This window comes from Notolepis coatsorum, assembly GCF_963971535.1.
Source record: "Notolepis coatsorum genome assembly, chromosome: 20".
Lineage (NCBI taxonomy): Eukaryota > Metazoa > Chordata > Actinopteri > Aulopiformes > Paralepididae > Notolepis > Notolepis coatsorum.
Genome location: NC_140184.1, coordinates 43625361 through 43647993, shown reverse-complemented (window position 1 = coordinate 43647993; position 22633 = coordinate 43625361). Strand labels below are relative to the sequence as shown.

Below are 22633 nucleotides of genomic sequence, written 5' to 3'. Positions count from 1 at the left end.
GTCCCAGCTGGGCAGAACATGAGTGTGTGTGAACGGAGATAATACAGAAGACATCAGACTTCAGCGACTCAATCAGAGGTCAGTGCTCTCAGAATAGGACAATATAATAGCAACAGGTATGACAATATAATAGCAACAGGTCTATAGGACAATATAATAGCAACATTTATATAGGACAATATAATAGCAACAGGTATGGCAATATAATAGCATAATTTATATAGGACAATATAATAGCAACAGGTATGGCAATATAATAGCATCATTTATATAGGACAATATAATAGCAACAGGTATGACAATATAATAGCAACAGTTATATATGACAGTATAATAGCAACAGTTATGACAATATAATAGCAACAGGTCTACAGGACAATATAGCAACAGGTCTACAGGACAATATAATAGCAAGTGTTATATAGGACAATATAATAGCAACAGTTATATAGGACAATATAATAGCAACAGTTATATAGGATAATATAATAGCAACAGTTATATAGGACAATATAATAGCAACAGGTCTACAGGACAATATAATAACAACAGGTCTACAGGACAATATAATAGCAACAGTTAGATTGGGCTACGCTTTTCTGCTTAGCCTATGGGACGCACTCAGCGCCTATTGCGCGTCAACTGAAACTTTTCACATGCACCTTCCATCTGTCCGACCACGCCCACCTCCGGCCAGCTAATAGCCCAGGTGTGGCGGTCAACTCCCCCTTCCTTATTGTTTCAACGAAACGTGGTGCTCATAGGCCTTCGGCAGTTGAACTCGTAGTTAGTTGGGGAAGTGTTTGAAAAGTTGAAAAAGAAAGGAGTAAAATGGATTTGTCGAGGCATTCGGCGGGACTCCCGGGACGTTTAGTTCGGCAGATCGCCATGTCGCGCCCGGGGGTTCCTTTGGACCGGTGTTTCTGGGCGGCAGAGCCCCGACCGTCCATTAATTTTGCTTGACGAGAGGGTAGGTAATTTTTTTAGGGGAGGCCCACGTGGCAAGCCATCCCTGCTGTGCCCGGCCCTCCCCTCAGTCCTCTCATATGTTGCCACGGGCCGAGAGGTACTACATATTAAGGGTCTGACCCAGGCCTACCTCCCCTTTACCCAGGTAGAGGGGATGGCGAAAGGAATGACGACAGGTGTGCCACGGCTTGACAAACCGTTGGCATCCGTCCTATGTCCGGAAATGATGTGGCACCCCAGCCTGAAGCCCATGCCGAAAGGCAGGTTGGCTCATCAGCTGGCAGAGTGGGCTGACAAGGCACACAGAGCCTGGCCGCGACCAGCAACATTGCCCAGATTTCGGCATTCATGTCGAAACTGGTGTCAAATGGAGAGCTGCTGAGCCTGGACGACAACAACGTCGTGGCTCAATCCATGGGGGTTATCCTGCATCTCGCACAGCTGCAGAGCATAGCCGCCGGGAAGATGCAGGCGCTGGCGACTCTGACCCAGAGGGCTCTGTGATTGGAGCAGTCCTCCCTGGAGGAATGCAGGAAACTGCCTCTTCTCCTCGCCCCCCTCTCCGATGACGGGCTCTTTGGCTCGTCCATCGACGAGGTGACAGTGGCCTGCGCAGAGATGGAAGATCAGCGATGGCTCCTGGGGCGCCATTTTTCCGGGGGAGCAGAGGCACAGAGAGACGCGCGCCCCAACGCTACGCTTCTGGATTGCCCTGCGCCGCCAGCATGCCCGGCAGCGGCAAGCGTCGCACCGGGGCGTCCCCCAAAAGACCGGGACTACAGGTTCGCCCCTCAGGGGTACCGAGGACGGGGCACGGCATGGAGAAGGTGGTGAATAGAAGGAGAGGTAACAGGTGTATTCCCCCGTTGCCCCGAGTGGTTTTATGTACATGTTGTTTTGTTGTTGGGTGCGACTATTGGTAGTGGGACGCTGGAGAGCGTTCCCCCCCCTCGCCCACGTTGTACATAATTCCTCTATTCTTTGCACTGTATATATGCATATATGTTTGTTGTTGTTTACGTTGTTTTTTTGTAATAAAAAAGCCCGGGTGAAACCGGCAGGTTCTGTTCAACAAACATGCAATTATTCCTCGATTACCATGTCTGATGTGATACCAGACGATGCCACAATTAACTTTTTTCATAGGGTTTGAAAAGCTGGGTGGTAGGCATTTTGTATGTTTTTTCTATCAACACAGGTTTTTAACTGACTGTTGTAGGGTAGGTTTGTCCGGGACCCCCCACCGCCTATTTATGGTTGTAATATGATTTGACCCCGCTGCCTCCTGGTGTTTAGCCCGAGGGACAGCAAGCGGTGGTTTGAAATTCCATTTAGTCTATTGAAGACTTGGTATTGGCGTTACACTTAGCGGGGGTCCTCAAACCTAATCATGTTTGTTGTGGTATTACGTTTTAGTCATATCCCCCATGGGAAAATGCCTGATATGATGCTAGACGGCGCCATTTTGCCTCGCCTGTGGGGAGGTACAATGGTAGCATGTCTTGTGTTTTTATCATCGACAGGTCCTTTTTCAGAAGGGAAAAATGACTGTCTGATGTGCTGGATTTGGTGGGGATCCCTGAACCTAATCATGTGTGTGTTATGATATGTCGTCTTAGTCATATTCCCCATGAGAATATACCTGGTATGGTTCCCGACAGCTTAACGCCATTTTACCTCCCCTGTGGGCAGAGCCTGGCGTTTTTTAAACATGGTGGCAAGTGTAACTCAGGTGTCACTTGTATGTTAAACTGGGGAGGGACATCGCTACGTTCCTCACGTAGTGACGTGTACGTGGAAGTCACACCCAGGCAGGATGGCCTGCCGCCGTGTTTGGCGCCTGGGCTGTATTTACATATCTGTTTTTTGCATAAAGGGGGTTCCCCGCTATCCGTCAGCGGATATATGGGGACCCTCGCTGGTTCTGGTGTCAGCGACCAGGGGAGTTGCGTGCGCACTTCCCCGGTTCGAGTTTTTTTACTCAAGGCTCTCTTTGTGTCTTGCGCTGTTTCTGGTCCCAGTAATGGGAACTAGTTGGGGGTCTGCCGTGCCACACGTGTCTCCCGATCGGTTGATTTTAGGAGGAGACATGGTGAAGGTTCCCATCCTCGGTGTGGGCTGTTAGACAGCCCCCCCTCCTGCTGAAAAGGGGGATGACGTCTGCCCGCACTGTGGCCCTGCCTGTCATCCGAATATGGGGTGGAAGAACGCACAGTGGTACTGTGCTGTGTTTTCCCCCCGACTCATGTATGGTTGGATGGCGAGTAGAGTTTTTAGACTGAGTTCCACATCTCTGATCGTTCTTAACAGTTGTGTGTATTGAGCGTGCGGTGTGGTACCTGTTACAAAGGGTCAGATTAAACCGAATATATATATTTATTGCCTGAGATCCCATGTATAATATTTGTATATCGTTTGATATCCCTTGTATATTCTTTGTATATATACACGGAATATCCCTTTACCTAGGTACAAACCAGACCATAATACTCGTTCTCCTATTGGACAGCGACCCCCTAGGCGCCAACGGCCATACCCCCAATGGCAAGTTCAAAGACAACGCCAAGGCATGTCTCAACATGTCCAGGTTTGCGCAGTAATACGAGACAGAACTGAGGTTGGCACTAGATAATTCACCTTACGTATAAATACGGCGCAGGTGGAAACAGCAGCAGTTCGTTCAAAGTATCAGTTCGTTCATTACTAGTAAAGCCTTCACCACGAGTCAACGACCAAGTGAAGTGAGCAACTTTGCGTCTAAATAGAGCACTTAGAACATGTGCGAATAGGATAGTAAAGTGTCATAGTTTGGTGAAGTAACGCCAAGTTCAACCTAGTTTAATGTGACGGATAGTGCACAGGAGAATCTACACCGGCGAATGCAGAACCATTTTCTGGTTGGATTATATTGCTTTGGTACCGTGGCTGCTGGAGCAGAGAACCGTCTACCCCACTATCGTGTGGGATCTACCCCTGTGAGGAGCACCCTCGAGCCCGCCTCTAGGACCAGAGGCTGGCTAGCTTTCATCCATGCTGTCGGGCATACTGGATTATAGCTGCTGCTTTGTCTGCCGATCAAGGGGAGTACGTGTACCGACACCCGTAGCTGGAGCTTCTTTATTCCTCGTTGACCCAGACTTTGCACCCGAACATTCCTCTACCCTGCCGGCTTACAACCGGAGGGAACCCCCCAGTGTCTCCAGCTGACTACGAGTGTGCCTTATGTAATTACTATGCTACAGGTGGCGTCAGTTATACCCATCTTATTATTCTCATGGACTTACGCTCTTGACCTACTTTAAGTGTTCTTCGCCTTACAAGCGCAAGTATAATTCTCAATCTGTAACCTACCGTTGCTTGCTATAATAATAATAAATCCCTCTAACTAGAACTTTATGTGTCATTGCCGTATTCTTGTGTGGGTGTTCACCAGATATATCATGTACTGTATGGCCAGTAATTAAAGTACATAACTAAGTAGTGGTTTAATAATACCATACTCTCAATACAGTCAGGGAATTGTACCCCTCAGTTACAGTACCCGTTCTCCAATCTGTTAAGTTAAGAATGGAAAAGTAATTTTCAATTGGTTGGTCAATCATTGATGTGGGACCTCGGCCACTGGGTTGTGTCACATCTCACGTGGGGGGTAGTGGGCCTATTTCTGCCCCCCCTACAGCCTGACGTGTTGGTAGTTGGAAGTCAGTGCTTCCGGGTTCCGGGTGTTTGTCAACACTGCCGTTGGGAACCAGGCATGCCCCCAGATCTGTCGGAACGTCATGAAACGGCGTTTTCTATGCGTACAGATGGGGAAGAGGGTTTTTTGAAATAGGTTTCCCTCTTTCCAGGCAGACGATCGAGCTCTGCTCTTACTAAGGTATTGGTCAGCCTGTAGGTCCCTGTAACCCCTGGGGGGCTCTGTGAGAGGGCTCGTCTGGTTAGACGCAGCCAGGGACCCCCAAAGGAGGGTAACGGGGAGGCCTGTGGCCACAGGGGGGGGGGGCCCACCTGTGGGTGGGCCAGTGGAATGCTGCTCTCGGGCAGTCAGTCCCTCTAGTGCCCCTGTGACTTATGGCCAAAAAACGCACGCCCCCTATCTGTTTTTACAGGGGGCAGCTGCGTTAGGGGGCGGGGTCGGTCTTAACCTAGTGTCCACCAGGTGTCAGCCATGCTCTGCTGTACTGGTCACCTGTAGGCCCCAGCATTCCAGGAGGCTCACTGGCGGCTGCCTCGGCAGGCCTGGCTCGGAGCTTCCGGTGTGGGAATCGGTGGGGCAGGCTTGCCGTCACAGGGGGGGGGGGTCCACCCGGGGGGTGGGCCGCGGCGGAGCTGTTTCGGACAGCTGGCCCCCGTGGCACCCTCTGTGACTCATCGGTCAGGCATGTGCGCACTCCCTCTCTCGGCTCGATAGGTAGTGCAGTGGCCCTGGTGGGGGGGTGGGGGGGGGGGGTAGGGCGCTGTCATACATCCGGGAGAGGACCTTGGTCCTCATCGGAACCTTTGGGGGGGTTCTGTCTCGCGGCCGTGGCCGGGGGCCCCGCCTCTGAAAAGAAGAGGTGCGGCCCTTGGAGCTGGAACCCCTTCTGCATCCCGCTGGCGGGGTGCATGGTGAGGTAGACGGTGATTTTCCGCATGATCTACTCACCTTGTGCGTTTTGGGGTAACTGCGCCCCACTGCGCATGATTGGAGTCCTGCCCCCCGCTCCTCGTTAGGAGGGGCGAGGGGGCCGGACCCCACCCCGTGTTTTTCTGATGGTCGTGAAGGGGACCTCAGGTGGTGCATTTGTCGGGGCTACGCGCCCTGCTTCGCCCGTTGTCCCATAGGCGAAGCAGAAAAGCGTAGCCAATGAAATATAACGAAGGTTATCCGATAAACCTAGTTATATGATTGGCGTAGCTTTTCTGCTTTACACGCAGCCCTGAGGACCCTTGGCTGTGTTTCGTTGAAATTCAGACTCGGAAGGGGGAGTTGACCGCCACACCTGGGCTATAAACTGGCCGGAGGTGGGCGTGGTCGGACAGATGGAAGGTGCATGTGAAAAGTTTCAGTTGACGCGCAATAGGCGCTGAGTGCGTCCCATAGGCGAAGCAGAAAAGCTACGCCAATCATATAAGTAGGGTTATCGGATAACCTTCGTTATATAGGACAATATAATAGCAACAGTTATATAGGACAATATAATAGCAACAGGTCTACAGAACAATATAATAGCAACAGTTATATAGGACAATATAATAGCAACAGGTCTACAGGACAAGGTCAAATTCAAGTGAGGGGAAATGTGGACTGCAGTACCCCACGTGTGACGAACAGAAGAACCAGAAACAGACTCACGGTTTGAGACTGATGAGCTCTCTGAAGTTCTCGGGTGCGTTGGTCCTGTTCCTCCTCTCCGCCTCACACTTCTCCCTGGTCCAGGTCATCTGGACCTTCTCCGGTGGAGGCTCCACCACCTCCTCCTCCTCGTCAGAGTACAGGCTGCCCATCCGCACCAAGGAGTGCCTGTCCTTCACCAGCTGGGCCTACAGCGGTGGCAGGGATTTAGTAAGCACAGGAATTCATATTTTTTCGTAATTTCAAACATGTAGTAATACAAACGTTTTGGATTGATTGTAAACTATTTATATACAGTTTTATTTCAAATCCTGTTTTTTTACACTGTTGGTCACTCATTTCACTCTGTACAGAATAACATTGACCCTAATTGATTTAATTTCAAACCTTTATTTTAACTAGAAAAAAAGTTAAGGTTGCCCTCATTTGCAACAATATCGGGTATGCCAGTTAAATACATATTTTAAATTATGATATTCTATATACAGGCATGATTTAAATAGAAAATAAACTAAAAGAAAATAATAATACAATTAACACCAGCCAAAAAGGGAACCTTTTGACTCTGAGGGAAAAAGGGCAGGTGCCCAAGTACCCTTTGGGCCCTGTGTGTGCACGTGTCTGAACCTTGGTAAGACGTTCATTTTTATTGAATATACTCTAGAGCTCAGGCCCAGGTTCGATCTTGCTATTTCTGCTTTGATCCAGAAAAGTTCAATTAACTTTGGATATTTTTTTCAAATTACATTTGTTATACAGTATCTACTCTACTAATATTTTATTGATTCCGCTTCCCATTTGATGTTATATTTTCCCCTGTGGTGATATTGACATTGAATTTCATAACTAATATGTGTGAATAATTAGAGAATCCATAATGTAAAAGCAGGGCTTAGCCAAAAGTGATTATTGGTGTTAGACAGACATTCCAAACAAACCCCCGCTCAGGGTAAGACTGGATTAGAGAACAACAGTTGCAGGTCATAAAAGCCCACAGGGGACAACCGAGACTATGTAAATAAGTCACACCCCACAGGAAACGGTGGCTCACTCTAACTAGCAGAGGGACAGCTGGTCTAGCAGATAACTAGCAGACACATCCAAGGAACTATTAAGTCAGTATACTTTATATAGGAAATCTGGTATTAAAATATGTAACTTATTACATTAACCATATCAATGTAGAAGGTAACTTACAAAGAAGAATACCATTTAGAATGTCACCCGAGTATGAAAGTAATAGTGTTATTTCACTCTTGTTATAAATCCTGGTATATTTATCACAGTTATATTATCTGGTAAATAAAGGTTGGTGTGGTCTTCTATGATGTCTGGTATCAGCCTAGAAGCAATGACTGTACTGGGATGATATGAGAGATATATAGGTCATTGCATAAACCATGTACATTGGAAAATCAAAATGGTACACGAAGGAATGTTAAAGTGTTGGATTCATTCAGAGGAGACTTGAGCAGCCAAGGAGGGGGGTCATCAAAAGCGCCCTCCTCTGTACTCATCAAGAGGCCACACCGACGGGGGCCACAGGCAGACCCCCCCTCTGTCCAAACATGAGAAGCCACAGCCCAAAGGAGGGGGCCACCGACACCAACCCCCACACGACAAGGACATGTTGGGGCAGATCAGCCCCAACAGGAAGACCAACTGTTTTTAGATACATGTGATTGGTTCAACCAGTTTAAAAATAGTGAGGTCATTTAAACCTATAAGTATTGGAGCAGTACAGTTAGTTGGCAGGCCAGCCCACCAGCCCGTTCCCAGGGGGGTCCGGCTGAGCCTCCACCCATCCACCACCAGAATGTGCCAGGCAAAAATACATGTGAGTGAATCATGGAACCCACTGTTTGGGGGCTGTTTAGTGTAATCTTAGACCAGGTTTAACCAACCATGTGTATTGCTCAGTACATTCTCGTTTCATACATAACATGAATACTATTTATGTGCAAAACTGTCTTGATGTGAAGAAGATTATGTAAATCAACCCTTTTGTACAAATCATGGCTTATGATGAATAATTCCTGTATGTAACTGATTGCTTATCCACCGTTGGCCGCTCGGCAAATAAATGAGTTTGGACCATAAGTTCCTCTTTTGTCTGGCTATACAAGTTATTTCTCATCTGACTAAGTCAGAGGAGGAGACCAAGTTACCATCACTCTCCTTTTCCTCCTTCCAGTTAGCAACCTCCTTGTGCTGCAAATAACCTTAGGTATTGTATAGAATATACGACACCCCTTATTTCTTGTAGTTAAAGGGGGAGGGGTTGTAGTTACATTATTTTACATAAAATGTTTACCCTGATAATTAGGGATGTCCCGATCAAATTTTTTTGCTCCCAATCCGATCCCGATCATGTGATTTTGAGTATCTACCGATACCGATCTTTCCCGATCCGATCCAAAATAAATTTAAAAAATTATTTTTATTTAATTTTATAATTTTTTTTTTTTATCCCAATTTCTCACATTACATTCACCCTGAATGTTGCGTTATCCAGGTGAAAAGTTTACTTCATTCAAGCGAACCATTGCAATCCTTGACATAAATCATTTGATGTATTAATTAAATCAAAGGCAATGCGTTTGGGTCTGATACTGTGGCTGGTCTGCCGTTCTGCAGCTGGATACTATTGGTTTGTTTTGGCAAAATTCTTCTGCTCTGTGTGACAATAAATAAATGAATGATGATATGCAATTTAAAACCAAAACTAAGGCCTCAGTATGAGTTTAAGACGTGAACATGGTCATGTTTGTTGAATACATTTTTTTTTTTAAATAAAAAAATATCCCTTTTTTTATCCCGATCTTCGGAAAATCACATGATCGGCCCTGATCCCGATCATGTGATCGGATCGGGACATCCCTACTGATAATGAACCATATATATATTATCCAGGGACTGTCCTTGTTGCGTCAATTATATCAATCAAGCCTCCAGGCTTCCCGTCCCCTGTATCCCTTTGTTTCCCCCCTCTCTCTCTCAATCAGGCAGGAGTCGATCCAGGTGTGGGGAGTTAGACGATCAGCTGTTCCACATCATCATCCTTGCCATAAAAGACTGGTCACGACTATTCCTCTTTGCCAGATCATAAACGTACATACCGTTAGTCCAGTTCTTATGAATTCTCGTGTTTTGATGCCTAGTTACTATTCCGTGTTTTTGACAGTTTGAGATTTATAACTTTGAACATTCTTTTGCATCACAGTCTCTTACACTGTCTCTATTATTCACCTGTACCATTGTCCCTTGTAAAATAAATATACCCGCTGTTGAGTTTTCTCTATGTTCCTCATCTCATCTCGTTTGTGTCTGCGCTTGGGTTCTGGCATTATAATATCTGTCACACAATGTGTCTCTAAATGATTTGTACTGTTTGGTACAGTATAGTCTGTGGCTGAAAGAAAAAACGCGTTGCAATCTAGTGAAAATGGTGGAGCTATGGACATTATACAAAAGTAACTGTACTTAAAGTAGATTTCATTCATTTTCTGCCCTGTAACGGGCGCCTGGTGGTACTAAATCCAGATTAAACTCTGCCATTGGAAAGAGGATATTTGGCCGATCCATAGATGTATGACTTGGCCATAATAAGGTAATTTATAGGCCTGATATTCTATATTCATATTTCAAATTGCATGTGTCCAGATCGAAAAATGCAGTACTGTATCTACAGAACCCCCTGTAAATCATCTACCCTTTATTCATTTGCTTCGACTTTTTGTGTGGCAGTGGCAATTTTTCACGTCTGGTCCATGTTAGCATGGTGTTATTCACTGTCAAAGATGAAAAAATAAATGAATAATAATAATTGATATTCTCCTTTGGTTCATTACAATTTACTCAAGCATAGTAACATACACAATGTTCCTGACACTGGGAATACATTCCCTGAGGTCCCTAGATACCAAGAACATGCAAAAGTGGACATTGTAGAAGTGGAGAAATCTTCCATTTACTTGGGTATGTACTTTCAGAAAATATGGCTAGGGCTTAAGAGGTTAATGTAACAGGGGGGTTAAGTTTAGGGTTAGGGTTTAGGGGAGGCTGTCGTAAAAGTGTGTGTGAAGAACACACACCTAAGGGTGTCTGAGCGAGAAGAATACATGCAGAGGTTGTGATACCAACAAGGGGCATGAGAATGGGTTGATTATGTACTGTAGATGACCAAACATACCTCTCTGTCTCTCTCTGCACTGGACAGTCTCATCTGTCTCAGCATCTGGGACCTCTGCTCCATCATCAGGGTGCGCTCGTATGTGTATGCTGAGATGTCACTGTCGTGCTGAAACCCCAATGACAACATATAGTTGTATAAGAATGAGAAAAAAACTTCAGCTGGCATCATACCTATCAAATAACAATAACAAAATCAATCCCACCAAAATCTCAACCTCGTCAAAATGTTCAATCTTCAAATATTATTTTTGTTTTGGCATCTTGTTGTGAAAAGCTATGATTTGTCAATAAGACTGTACATTAACACATTGACCGCCAAAAACGGCTTACGACGTGTTTGCTGGCCATGCTAATTCTGCCAGACCACGCTGTACGACGTTATTGAGATCATATTTCATTTTTTCGCCATGGGATTCATAATTCCGCCACCCAGCCTCTGGTGATACAGTGGGACCATGCACAACAGTGCAATGCCTCAATACCGCCGCCTGGTGGAGGATCGGGCGAGTTACAACCGGAAGTGGATCTGGTGATCTCGGTGCATCTGGGAAATCCGTCCGGCAGTCACATATCGTTGCGGGACTACAGACACACACTGGCGTGCATATGGATCGCTGCCATAACTCAATAATCGATATGATTTGGGCGTTTATTGCGCCATACAAACCGGAAATGGATCTAGTCGATCGACGTCAAATAAGTGGGATCTTTTTCCTTCAGTCTCATCGGCGAACGGTAAGAGGACAGTAACGTTACTTTCAGCTTGATTGTTTATTCTTTTCACTGCAAACCGATCAGATCAATATATCACCCATACTACATAAAGCATTTACTGACGATCACGGAATTATAAACGACCCCCCCGCCCTTTCATCCGTGCATGATGAATCATAACGTATACGATCATGTACAGTTGATTTTTTTAATATAGCGTGTATCTGCAATAAACGGCAGTTGATAATCTATATATGCGTTTATGCCTATAACTCACGTTCTATGAATTACTGCAGAAAACGATAAAAACATACTTATATTCTAGAACAGGGGTAGGCAACCCTAGGCACGCGTGCCTGCATAGGCACGCAGGGGCATTTTCATAGGCACAGGGGGCAGCATTAATTTTATTTAATTTTTTGCTTTGAAATATTATAGTGAAATATTTTGCACTGTTGTCGCATTTATCTTGTTGAAATCCTCCCACAGGTTCTACCACATATTTAATTGAGACCCTTTATTTGTTTATTATTTATCATTATCATTCAGTAACATTTGCAGAGCCTTATAACAAAAACATTATTACGGTCACCATTGTGACCAGTGGGATTAATCAACAAATTTTATTATTTATTTGTCTATTTCATTGAACATTGCACATGTTAAAAGCCATTTTTTTACTCAAAATGTGAGTATTACCAAGTCAACTTGTGTTCTTAAAACAATGACAATAAACATAGTTTTATTAGGTTGAAATAATGTGGTTGTGTACTAATTTTTCTGTTAACTTATTATGGATTGAAAACTGAAAACGGTAATGCACAGTAACTGAACTCAATATTTTTAAGTTCTGGTAACTATTATTATAATTTTTTTACAGTGTAGTCTTGCGATCAATCAAAACGTATTTACACGATATACCTCACATTCACCCTCCATTCACATCCTGGTGTTCTCCTGGTGTTCTCCATTAGGCCTGTAGGTGGAGCTATGACAGCACACGTACAGTACACACACCGATGGTGTGTGATGTGTCCAAAAATGTATGGGCAAATGTGAGTGAAATGGTCGCACTGTATGCAGCTGTTTGTCTGCATTGCATTCCCCCCCCCCCCAACTCAGATTTAGGGTTGATACAACCATCATAATAATATTGTTAATAATAACAATAACAATAATGATGTAATAATGTAAAAATTATCATTAAAAAGACCTGATTATGAGAAAAAAAATGTACGATGCATGGAATATTGTTGAGGCACACTAGTTACAACTATATTTCAAACAGGCACTCCATGTCAAAAAGGTTGCTGACCCCTGTTCTAGAAGGTATTTTTGGAAGAATCTATGAATGAAAAAGTATAACGTTCCTACATCCTGAACGATAGATAATCGATGTTGAATGGGCCATAGTAATGTCAATTTTGCAATACAATTTAAAAAGTTATAGCCCTGCAAAGAAGGTGAACATCTCCATAGGCTTAGACTGGTGGCAGTAATCCTACATTGATGGATAGAAGCGTGGCAGGGAATGTGTTAAAATAAACAGATATCCTACATTGTGAGTCAGTTCTTACTCTGGCTAGACTTGCCTTGGGAAAAGATATAAATTATGACTATTAGCATACTACAGTATGTCCTTTTATAAGAGACAATATTAAAAGAAATTAAGGAAAACATTTTGGGGCTTTTCTGTATGTTTCACCCATCCCAATTTAGTCGTTATGCAAATTCCCTTCCTGGTTGTTGCGCGCATTGCCCCACTGTCGGCCTGGGGAGGGTGTAGAACTACCACATGCCTCCTCCGATTCAGTGACCTGACAGTGAGGAGTTTCACTGGGTGAACGTAACGCGTGCTGAGGTTCACACTATTTCCCCCAGATCCCCTCCCTGCTGAACAGGCGCCCCGACTGACCAGTAGGAGATTCAAGATTCAAGATTCAAGAGGTTTATTTGTCACATACATACCAGGGCATACAGTGAAATGCGGGTGGTCATGCCTGCATCGATTGTGCAATAATATTAATAATAAAATAGACATAAAAAAACAGGTAATAAGAAGACATAAGATGTGCATGATAGAAATAGACATGCTAAATTCCTGAGAAGGCACTGGGTCCTATCTACACTACTACAGGGGTTCCCAAACTTTTCAGGCCGGGACCCAGAAAATAAGGCGTCAGAGAGCCGCGGCCCAATGCACATCGTCAGGCTTTTCTTATATATATTTTTTGCCAGGCGACCGATTTTTTAAGCCAAATATCACTTCAATCCTATTAAGTTAGTTCAAGTTAGTTATTCATTTATATGTGCTATTTATGAGAGGGCTAACTTGTTGCAAAATAATAATGATAATAATAATAGCCTCATTAAAATACTATTGTTGCTTCGGTTGTTTTCAGCGTTTTATGTGCATAATCTGTTATTTAGTTTGAAATGTTCGTTGAAATAAGTAGATTTTTCGTTTTTGTTTATTTATTAAGTTAATATAAAACCATATAGTCACATTTTAGAATACAATAGAATAGAATTTTAGAATACAACTAGAAACACTGTCCTGGCCTGCTTCTAAATTCAGTGGCCTGAAAAAAAATAAAATAAAAAAATCCTTTTTTTTTTCTTTTTTTTGAAATCATCTCGCAGCCCTCCCGTGGCAGCTCGCGGCCCACCTTTGGGTCGCGACCCCGACTTTGGGAACCACTGCACTACTATACAATATACAACTTTAACTCCGTCATTATGCTATACTTACTCTATCTAAACTATACTATACAAGAACCACATCTGTTCTTTCCTTAAAGTGACCTTTATATTCCTCATTCCTTTAAAGTGACTTCCATTTTGTTTAAAGTGACATTTAGTTTAAAGCGATTGTTTAAAGTGATTGCAGCATGTGTCAGGAGTAGGCTGTTATCCCGGCACCAGCATGTCGTCAGCAAACTTCACTATGGAGTTGGAGCTGAACCTGGCCACACAGTCATGTGTGTACAGTGAATACAGCAGGGGGCTTAGAAAACAGCCCTGGGGGGACACGATACTCAGGGTGATTGCGCTGGAGGTATGAACCCCCCACTCTGACCGCCTGGGGCCTGTCACTCAGAAAGTCCAGGATCCAGGCACTTATGGATAAGTGAGTGACTATAAGCACCTTACTATGTCCTTTTATACGAGACTATTAGTACCTTTCTATGTCCTTTTTTAAGAGACTATTAGCACCTTAGTTAGTACCTATGTCACTCTTTTTTATAAAAGAGACTACACTGTAAAAACTGAGCGTCCTCTTGTCACTTTTAAACGATCAGCTAATTTTATTCAACTAAAACTGTGTAAAATGTCATTCGTAAATGGTTCAAATTCATTGAATTCAGCTCAATTCGATTTCAAACGGCACATAGTCTTTTTTAGTATGTATAGGTTACTAATAATTATTTAATAAATATTAATTAACCCCAATCCCAGTTTTTACAGTGTACTCACCATCTCCACCACCTCCACCTCTGCCTCAATTCTCAGCTGGTAGAGGAAAGTGGCCAGATCCTTCTTCATCTGGATGCTGTTGTCATCCATCTGGGCCACGGTGAAGATACGCATCTTACACTTCTTCCACACCTGAAACAGAAGTATACATTTTTGGTATTTGGTATTTATGTTTGGTACATAATGTATGGATACATTCATCTAACATGCAGCATGATGAATTAAGCCTAAATGAAAACCTAATAGACAATAAATAACTAGTTGTTGAAAACATGAACTATCCTCTCACTTTGTGTTGTTTGAGCAGGAATGGAAGCAGCATCAACATGCCCCCATCATGCACAATCCACCACACGTCAATGTTGCCGTCTGTGAAGCGCTCGTGGTTACTGGGGTAGAAGGAAACGTTCTTGGGCACCATGAGAGCCAGGTGGGCTGCCGTGGTACAGCGTACTGTGTCTGGGGACAGACAATCCATCATTTATTTAAGCAACAACATTTTGGGTATCGGTATATCCACAAGAATGTGTCTTGTATGTTTGTAACTGAGGGGTACAATTCCCTGACTGTATTACTAGATATGATACTTACTACCACTACCTTTGTACTTAATATTCGGCCACCCAGTACACGGCATAAATATATTATCATAAACACTCTCACGTAGATGAAACGGATCCAACACAAATGTACGAAGTCGAAGTATGCGTTTATTACTACACAGCAATGGTGTGTAGAGCAAGCACTTAATCACTTAATTACATTTATGAATTGAAATAGTATGCACTTTTATGGCAAAGAGTATTCGTCGGTATATCAATAGAGAATGTCCAATCTCTGATGGCGCAGGTGGTAAATATACGACCTGGAATAGTTAAGGAATAACAGCAATGATACTTTAATGATTATATACTGGACACACTAGGGGGGGGTTAATCCGGTCGCTTGTAAGCCGACAGGAGTAGGAGGGGGGGGGGGGTAGAATCCGGCTGCCTCGTCCGGCCAAGGGTATCCCAGGTGAACCCACTGTAGTGCCGTTCAATGCGCCGGCGATCCTTGGACCACAGATGAAAGCAGGTGGACTCTTTGTGGGCCGGCTCTCTCCGGTCCACGGGGGAGAGACGTGAAGCGACCTCGTCTTGCAGAGCGTCTCCTCACCTTGCGTCCTCTCCAGGGGGGGGGTTCCAACACACGGCAGTGTCGGGGGTCTTTATCCATGGAATAATCAAAGTATACAAAGCATAATCCGTGCCTGGGAAGGCGGGCTGTCGTCGGTAGAATAATCCGGTATACAGATCCACTCGCTCGTCGGCTCTGGGGCTCCTCGGGTGCAGCTTCACATGGGGTCAACCACCCTGGGTAAGCAGCCAGTTCTCTGCCCGAAACGATGGGGTACTGACTACGGTAGTATTCTCACCGCACGAAGCACTATATATTAACAGACTATTATTAGCTTAATAGACTACGTCCAACTCGACGATATAGTGCCAAATATGACTATTCAAATATTAATATACACGATGTCTCAATACCGATGGTAGGCGAACTTGGCCTTACTCCCACACGTGGCGTCGCGGGGAGGCTTTACGTCTGTGACTCTATTGGAGGGTAAGAAACTGGACTGAAAAGAAAGTCCTACTTTAGTAGCGCAGTATATATACGCACTATGAACAAATAGTCCCATTAGTGGTGCGGTAGCCAGATTCCTACGCGGAACTAGGACTTGTTCGTACATGTGGAGCGGTACGTTTGAACTGGGTCTGAGGGGTATGGCAGCCTGGCACCAAGGTCTCGACCAATAGTAGAATGGAGACTATTATGGGATGTTCAGTAGGCTAGAATGGATATTCAATGCATATTGTACAAGGAATATACAAGGGATATCAGGGAATATTAGAGAATATACAAATACAATTAAATATATATATATAAATAAATATATATATTCGGTTTAATCTGGCCCTTCACAACAATGTTTGTTTTGTTTATTTGTACAATGAAACTAAAGAAAAATATATTATATATAAGAAAAACGAATTAAACAAAATGTACAGGTCAGATTAAGAAAAACCTAGAGGTTTATGAAGGTATCTCACCTAATAAACAATTAATAATAAAACAGGGGGGGGCTTAACAGTGAGGACTCTTTCTCCTTGGGAATTAGGATTCCTCCTGCTCTACACCAAGCTCTTGGTATAACCTGTGTATCCCATACTACTTGCAATAACATCCACAATAATCTGAGTACATCAGGCACACTTTTATAAACCCAGCAGGGGACTCCATTCGGCCGTGGGGCTGAAGAAGCCTTTACGCCTTACAACTTCCACTTTCTTCCACCTTCTACAGACTACAATCACGGATTGGACCTTCTCTTTCAACCTATAGTATATTAAAGCTACAATGTATAATGTGAATTTTTATCATTCACTCTTTTGTTTGAATAGTGCAGAGATATTCCATTCGGAAGTTTGACAGAGAGGCTCCTCCTTCTAACCAATCAGAGAAGCTCCAAAGGAATTTTAGTGTTGAATCTACGCTGTCCTCATTCCACAAAATCCAACAACTATGTGGACTAACCACTAAATAACCACTCAATCTTTTTTTTGTATCCACTTTTTCTCCTCCATTTTTCAATTTTTCTCCCATCCCAATTTAGCTGTGCCAATTCTCCCCTCCCCTGTCTTGATCGTTGCTCGCATGTGCCCCCCACTGGCCGGTCGTAGGGAGGATAGAAGCCCATCACATGTCCCCTCCGATACATGTGGAGGCAGCCAGTCACATCTTTTCACCTGCCAGCGCGGAGTCTCATTGGCGAGGAGTAACGTGTAGGAGGCTCACACTGCCCCCGCCATATTCCTGTATCTGCTGTGCAGGCGCCCTGACCGACCTGTAGGAGTCGCTGTTTACAATGTCCAGATTACCACCCATCGACTTCCCTCCCGCTAACTCTGCCAATTGAGTTAGTATGACAGCCGGCCCAAGCCGGAGGCAACGCTGACAGCCGGATTCGAAACCGGTGTCTCTTGCGTTGGTGACGAGCGCAATGTCCGCTGCGCCACCCAGCCGCATAACCACTCAATCTTGAAATTCAAATTGGTTTGAAGGACGAGTCTCTGTGAAATTCCAGAATAGAATTGTATAACATTTTGAGTAACTTTACATTGACATACCTTCTGTTAAACAAATCAATGCAAGATTGAAAAACATTATTTTCCTTGTACTGGTAATTTAATATTGCAGCGAATTCAGGAGGCAGCCGGGAATAGAACCAAGGGCTAGCAAGTCTAGGCATCAGTGGTTGTTACACTACCCTCCTCCTTCGGGAAGCATGTCCCTCATGTGCTCTGGGCACACGCGCTCACGCCTCACCATCCCACTTCTGAAACCAGTGTAGCGAATTCAGGGGACAGCCAATAATCAAACACAGGCACAGTCAACTAAAGGGTCGGACCTGTTAGCCTTCCCACACAAGCCCCCCTTTCAGATGGAGTGTTATATTGAGTATCTTACTAATGAAGGTCTTCCATGCACGGGGGTCCTCGCTCTGCCTCCAGCCATATGGCCAGCCCATCACCACGGTGTTGTGCTTCATCCCACCCAGACCACAGGATTGGATCAGGTGGGTAATGCCCTCCCTCACCTTAGATGCCACCACCACCTGGCAGAAGCCCTTCACCCGTTCTATCTCCATCATGTTCTTTATGGCCTGACGATGGTAGATATAGAACAAGCATTACATCATTTTTGTCATGTGATGTTCATGTGGTTCTATGGCCTGACAGTTGTCTAAGAGCCAGATGAGTTTTGAAAAGGAAGCCAAACTGCACAAACTGCAACATGGTTCATAATTCTTCAGTCAAAGAATATTAAATGACTTTTTACGGTAAATTATTAAAATGATTTAGCCAATTATTGACATATGCCACAGTTCAATATGACTTCTATTAATTTAGCATTAGTGGTGGCTGAAGCTTATTGACATTTGTATGGCTTTTACCAGAGAACTGCATGTTTAATTTGGTTCTTTAACTACTGTCAGCCCTAAGAATGTAGAACAAAACATAACAACGTTTTCCCTCATCTCTAAGGTCTTCCATATTTCCAAATAAGGCATATGGGAGTTGAGGCATACAAACCCATGTAAATTAATAATACAGGCTCTGAGAGCTTTCAGACATGATGTGTTCATAGTCAGGATATTCCTCTATCTAATAGAACAAAGCTGGATGTGAATAGCTTGATGCATGTAGTAAATATAGACCCATGAACACATACATCAAATAAGTGGAAATGTAAAATAAATCACATATATGCTGAATGTAGTCATTCACTTTGTAATAACTATGCCATTGTCATAAAAACACCAGTGGGGGATTGTTGTAAAGATTGTGATGAATCAGACACAATTGTGTAGATGTAACATGCATAGTCATGGAGTTACCAAACTAAAAATAATGAAAAATATCTTTAATAGAAATATAACTGAAAGAGTTTAAATATAACTTTGTTTGGAAATGCTTCATTTGCTCTGTAATGCCAGTCCTTGTGACAAGCAGAGGTTGGGTGGGTGGGGGAGGGGGGGGGGACTGTACATTGGAGGTGGGTGGGTGGGGGTTGGGTAGGGGGTGGGTGGGGAACACTGTACACTGTACATTGGAATACTGACAAAGCCATACTTGGTCATTTACTGTACAACTGGGTTAGGACATTTGTGGGGGCCAGTTTCGAATTGCAGTCTCCCGTAGGTATTCTTTGAGAGTGTTTTGTAGTGATTCACATTCCTTTACAGCTTTGGGTAGGGCGTTCCACATTGATGTGGCATAATTGCGAAACGTGTTTAGTCCCTTGTTTGAGCCGAATCTGGGTTTAACATGATTTGTGGAGCTCCCTCTGGTGTTGTGATCGTGGTATTCACTGACCTTTGGGAAGTATTTTGACATGTACAAAATACTGGTCGTGTAGTGTATTTTGTAGACCAGGCCCATTGCAAGTTGCTGTACTCTGTCGTCTACTCTAAGCCATCCTAGGTTGTCAAAGTTGGCAGGGGTGAGGTGGGTTCTAGGAGTCAGGTCAAGCAGTAGTCTGACTAGTTTGTTTTGAGATGTTTGTAATTTGGTTTTTAGTGCCTTTGAGGTGCTTTGGTACCATGAGGTGCAAGCATAGTTGTAGTACCCTTGAATGAGTGCTCCTGCCAGAGTCTTCAGGGTATTCTTGTTTACCAGAGAGGAGATCCGGTACAAGAATCGAGTTCGTTGGTTGACTTTTTTTATTACATTGGATGCCATTTTGTCACAGGAAAGATTAGCCTCTAGGATGGAACCCAGGTAGGTAATTTCATCTTTCCTTGTGACAATATTGTCACCCACTGTAACTGAGAAGCCGTCGGTCTTGCTGAGTTTGTTATTTGAACCGAAGAGAATGGACTCTGTTTTGCCCATGTGTAATGATAGTTTATTATCGGCGAGCCATATGCAGATTTTGCCTAGTTCTCCAGCATACAGTGGTAGTGGGAGGAGCTTGAGGACCTGAACGGTTCCGATTACCTCAATGGGCTCAGCTTTTTGATGGCAAAGCCCAGCAAAGTAAGTCGGCTGTCTGGTGTGCCATCTCACCCCTTCCTCTGATGACACAGAACCAGAATGTCTTCCATATAGAGAAGACTTCCCTGGTGGTATAACAGTTCCAATGACATCTCCAATGTGATGGGAATGTTATCTATACATCTGTGTGAAAATACATATTCGACTGTTCCTTTAAGGACTCGGAGGTATGGAGAGAGAGGATGACTTTTGACCTAATCTTTTTCTCTCCTAGCAAGGTTGTTTGGCATTCCAGTTAAGAACATAACAAACAACACTGCCTAGCCAAGGCTGGTTCTCCTTTGGGCAGACTTTGTTTACCTGTCTGGGTGTCTAGTGGACGTCATTTCAAATGTGTATTAATGTACGTCTGACCAGAGCTCTTTGTCACTTTAGGGTCAGACGCTTGTGTGTGAACATTGTTGTCTCTGATTGTAAACTGTCCTTTCTGCTGTGGCCACAGAGGAAATAATTAAACTAATGCTTTCTATTTTTTAATAACTCGACTCAGAATGATTTATACAGCGGCTCATCTTTTGTCCTTTAGTATTTTCCATAACAAATGGCGACGAGAGATTTTTTTTTTTTAAACCGATGGGTGTCGAGGTCGGCCGCCAAACGGACTCTGCAGAGAAGGTGAATCCTGGGATTCCAGGGGAGAGCTGCCCTGTCTTGACCTCCTCCGTGCACTGGGAGGGGAGAGTACCGCTGCGCCGTCCGCTTGGTTGCTGCCTCCGGCATGGACCTTATCCTTGTGGACGCGTGTGAGGGACACTCGTGAGCTGTTGAAATTCTGATTTCTGTTTAAAGCATGTACCTGGTCAATCTCGAGTGTTTTCTACGGAAAATTAGGGTATGAGGGTACTTCATGGGGTTCATGGACGAGGAAGGCACTGCTCTAAGGGTTCATTCCATTTTTTGTTTGTTTGTCTGTACTAAGGTATTTTTTTCTCACAAGGAGGCGGGAATGAGGGACTGTGCGTCGGAGAATTTTCCTGTGTTTTTCAGACCTACCGTCATTTGCCATTCAGTGTATATTTGACCTGTTCAGTACTCATATGGTTAGTAGCTGCTAGTAACAGCAATCACCTAACTTCATGTGACCTGCAGTCATCATTGTGACCCGTTTGCCGACGAGACTCTAAGAGACAGCTGTTTTTTGTTGTTGTGACTTAGGAAACTACCCTGCTCGTTGGAGCTGAGTTGAGGGTATAGAATGACCTGACTTCAGGCCAGGAGTCGACCCTTTCTACCATTTTAGTGTGTAAACAGAAAAGGGGTAAATACGAGAAAAAGAGTTCTGTCTATTGTTATTAGTGTGTAAACAGATAAGGGGAAAATATGAGAAAAAGGTTTTTTATTACACTATATTATTTCTCTCTCTCTCTCTCTCTCTCTCGTGGATTCTCGGTGGACGGGGGGTGTCTTCTTCCCTCTCCTGCCGGTCCAAATTCCCGCCGCTGCCACGAGAAGAGGGGAAGCTGAAACTGCAGATGCTGGCTGCCAACAGCTGACCACTGAGAGGAGGCTGAGGCCCACTGCTCTAGAACAAGGGGGCAGGTGCTGGCCCAGCTGACGCCTACCAGCTTGCTCCACTCTGCAGCTACAGCTAAGACCATCAGACACTGAGACAGTTTCCAGCAGGCTTTTGACCGAATCTCCTTGAGCATCAGCCGAAGATAAAGATCTAAGCCAGCAGATCTAAGCCATTCACCAGACCGCTCCTTGCGAGAAGAGGGGAAGACAGCCTGTTTCATCAGAACCAAGCCACGGCAGATGGGGCCATGGACTGCAGGCGGGGGGGTGTTTGGATCGGAGGGAGGAGGAGAGAGAGACCCTATGCCACTCCGAGATCCTACAAAATGATTAGGAGGCCAGTTTGAACCACACTAGACATTACAGTATCATCTCAAAAATATTAGGTATGTTTATGATTTATACAACGGCTCATCTTTTGTCCTTTAGTATTTTCCATAACACCACAGACTTGGAGAATGTACTGCAAGTATCTCAATGGCATTATCTGGTACTTGTAAGCCGTCCCCTGGAAGGCAAAGTTGAGAAACTTCTTGTGGGGTGGAAATAGGCACATGAAACTATGCATCTTTCAAGTATATAGATGTGAACCAATCTCCAATCTTCACTCCATTGAACAGAGGGTAATGGCTCTTGAATAGCAATTTGTGACCGATTCACAAAGGTCTGTCTAACCATGGTGATAGACTGCGTAAACATTGCCATGGTGTGAAATGTTCTGAAGGCAGGCTGCACTGTGTTAAACATTGAATTGGCTGCCCTGGCCCGGACTGGTCTGACTTATGGGAGGCCTGTATGTAAAGGGTGGACACCTTCCTGGCCTGCA

General features: G+C 44.3%; 1 protein-coding gene across 1 annotated transcript in view; it reads right to left on the bottom strand.

Annotated features, from left to right (window-relative positions):
- The window catches only part of slc12a4 (solute carrier family 12 member 4), a 142325-nt gene that overhangs the window by 5659 nt on the left and 114033 nt on the right, over nucleotides 1-22633 (bottom strand). The window contains exons 18-22 of the mRNA XM_084337480.1: nucleotides 18203-18398; nucleotides 14979-15148; nucleotides 14690-14821; nucleotides 10497-10604; nucleotides 6305-6492 (exon numbers count right to left, since the gene is read on the bottom strand). Of these exons, the coding sequence (XP_084193606.1) occupies nucleotides 6305-6492; nucleotides 10497-10604; nucleotides 14690-14821; nucleotides 14979-15148; nucleotides 18203-18398 (794 nt within the window). The remainder of the gene's footprint in view (nucleotides 1-6304; nucleotides 6493-10496; nucleotides 10605-14689; nucleotides 14822-14978; nucleotides 15149-18202; nucleotides 18399-22633) is intronic.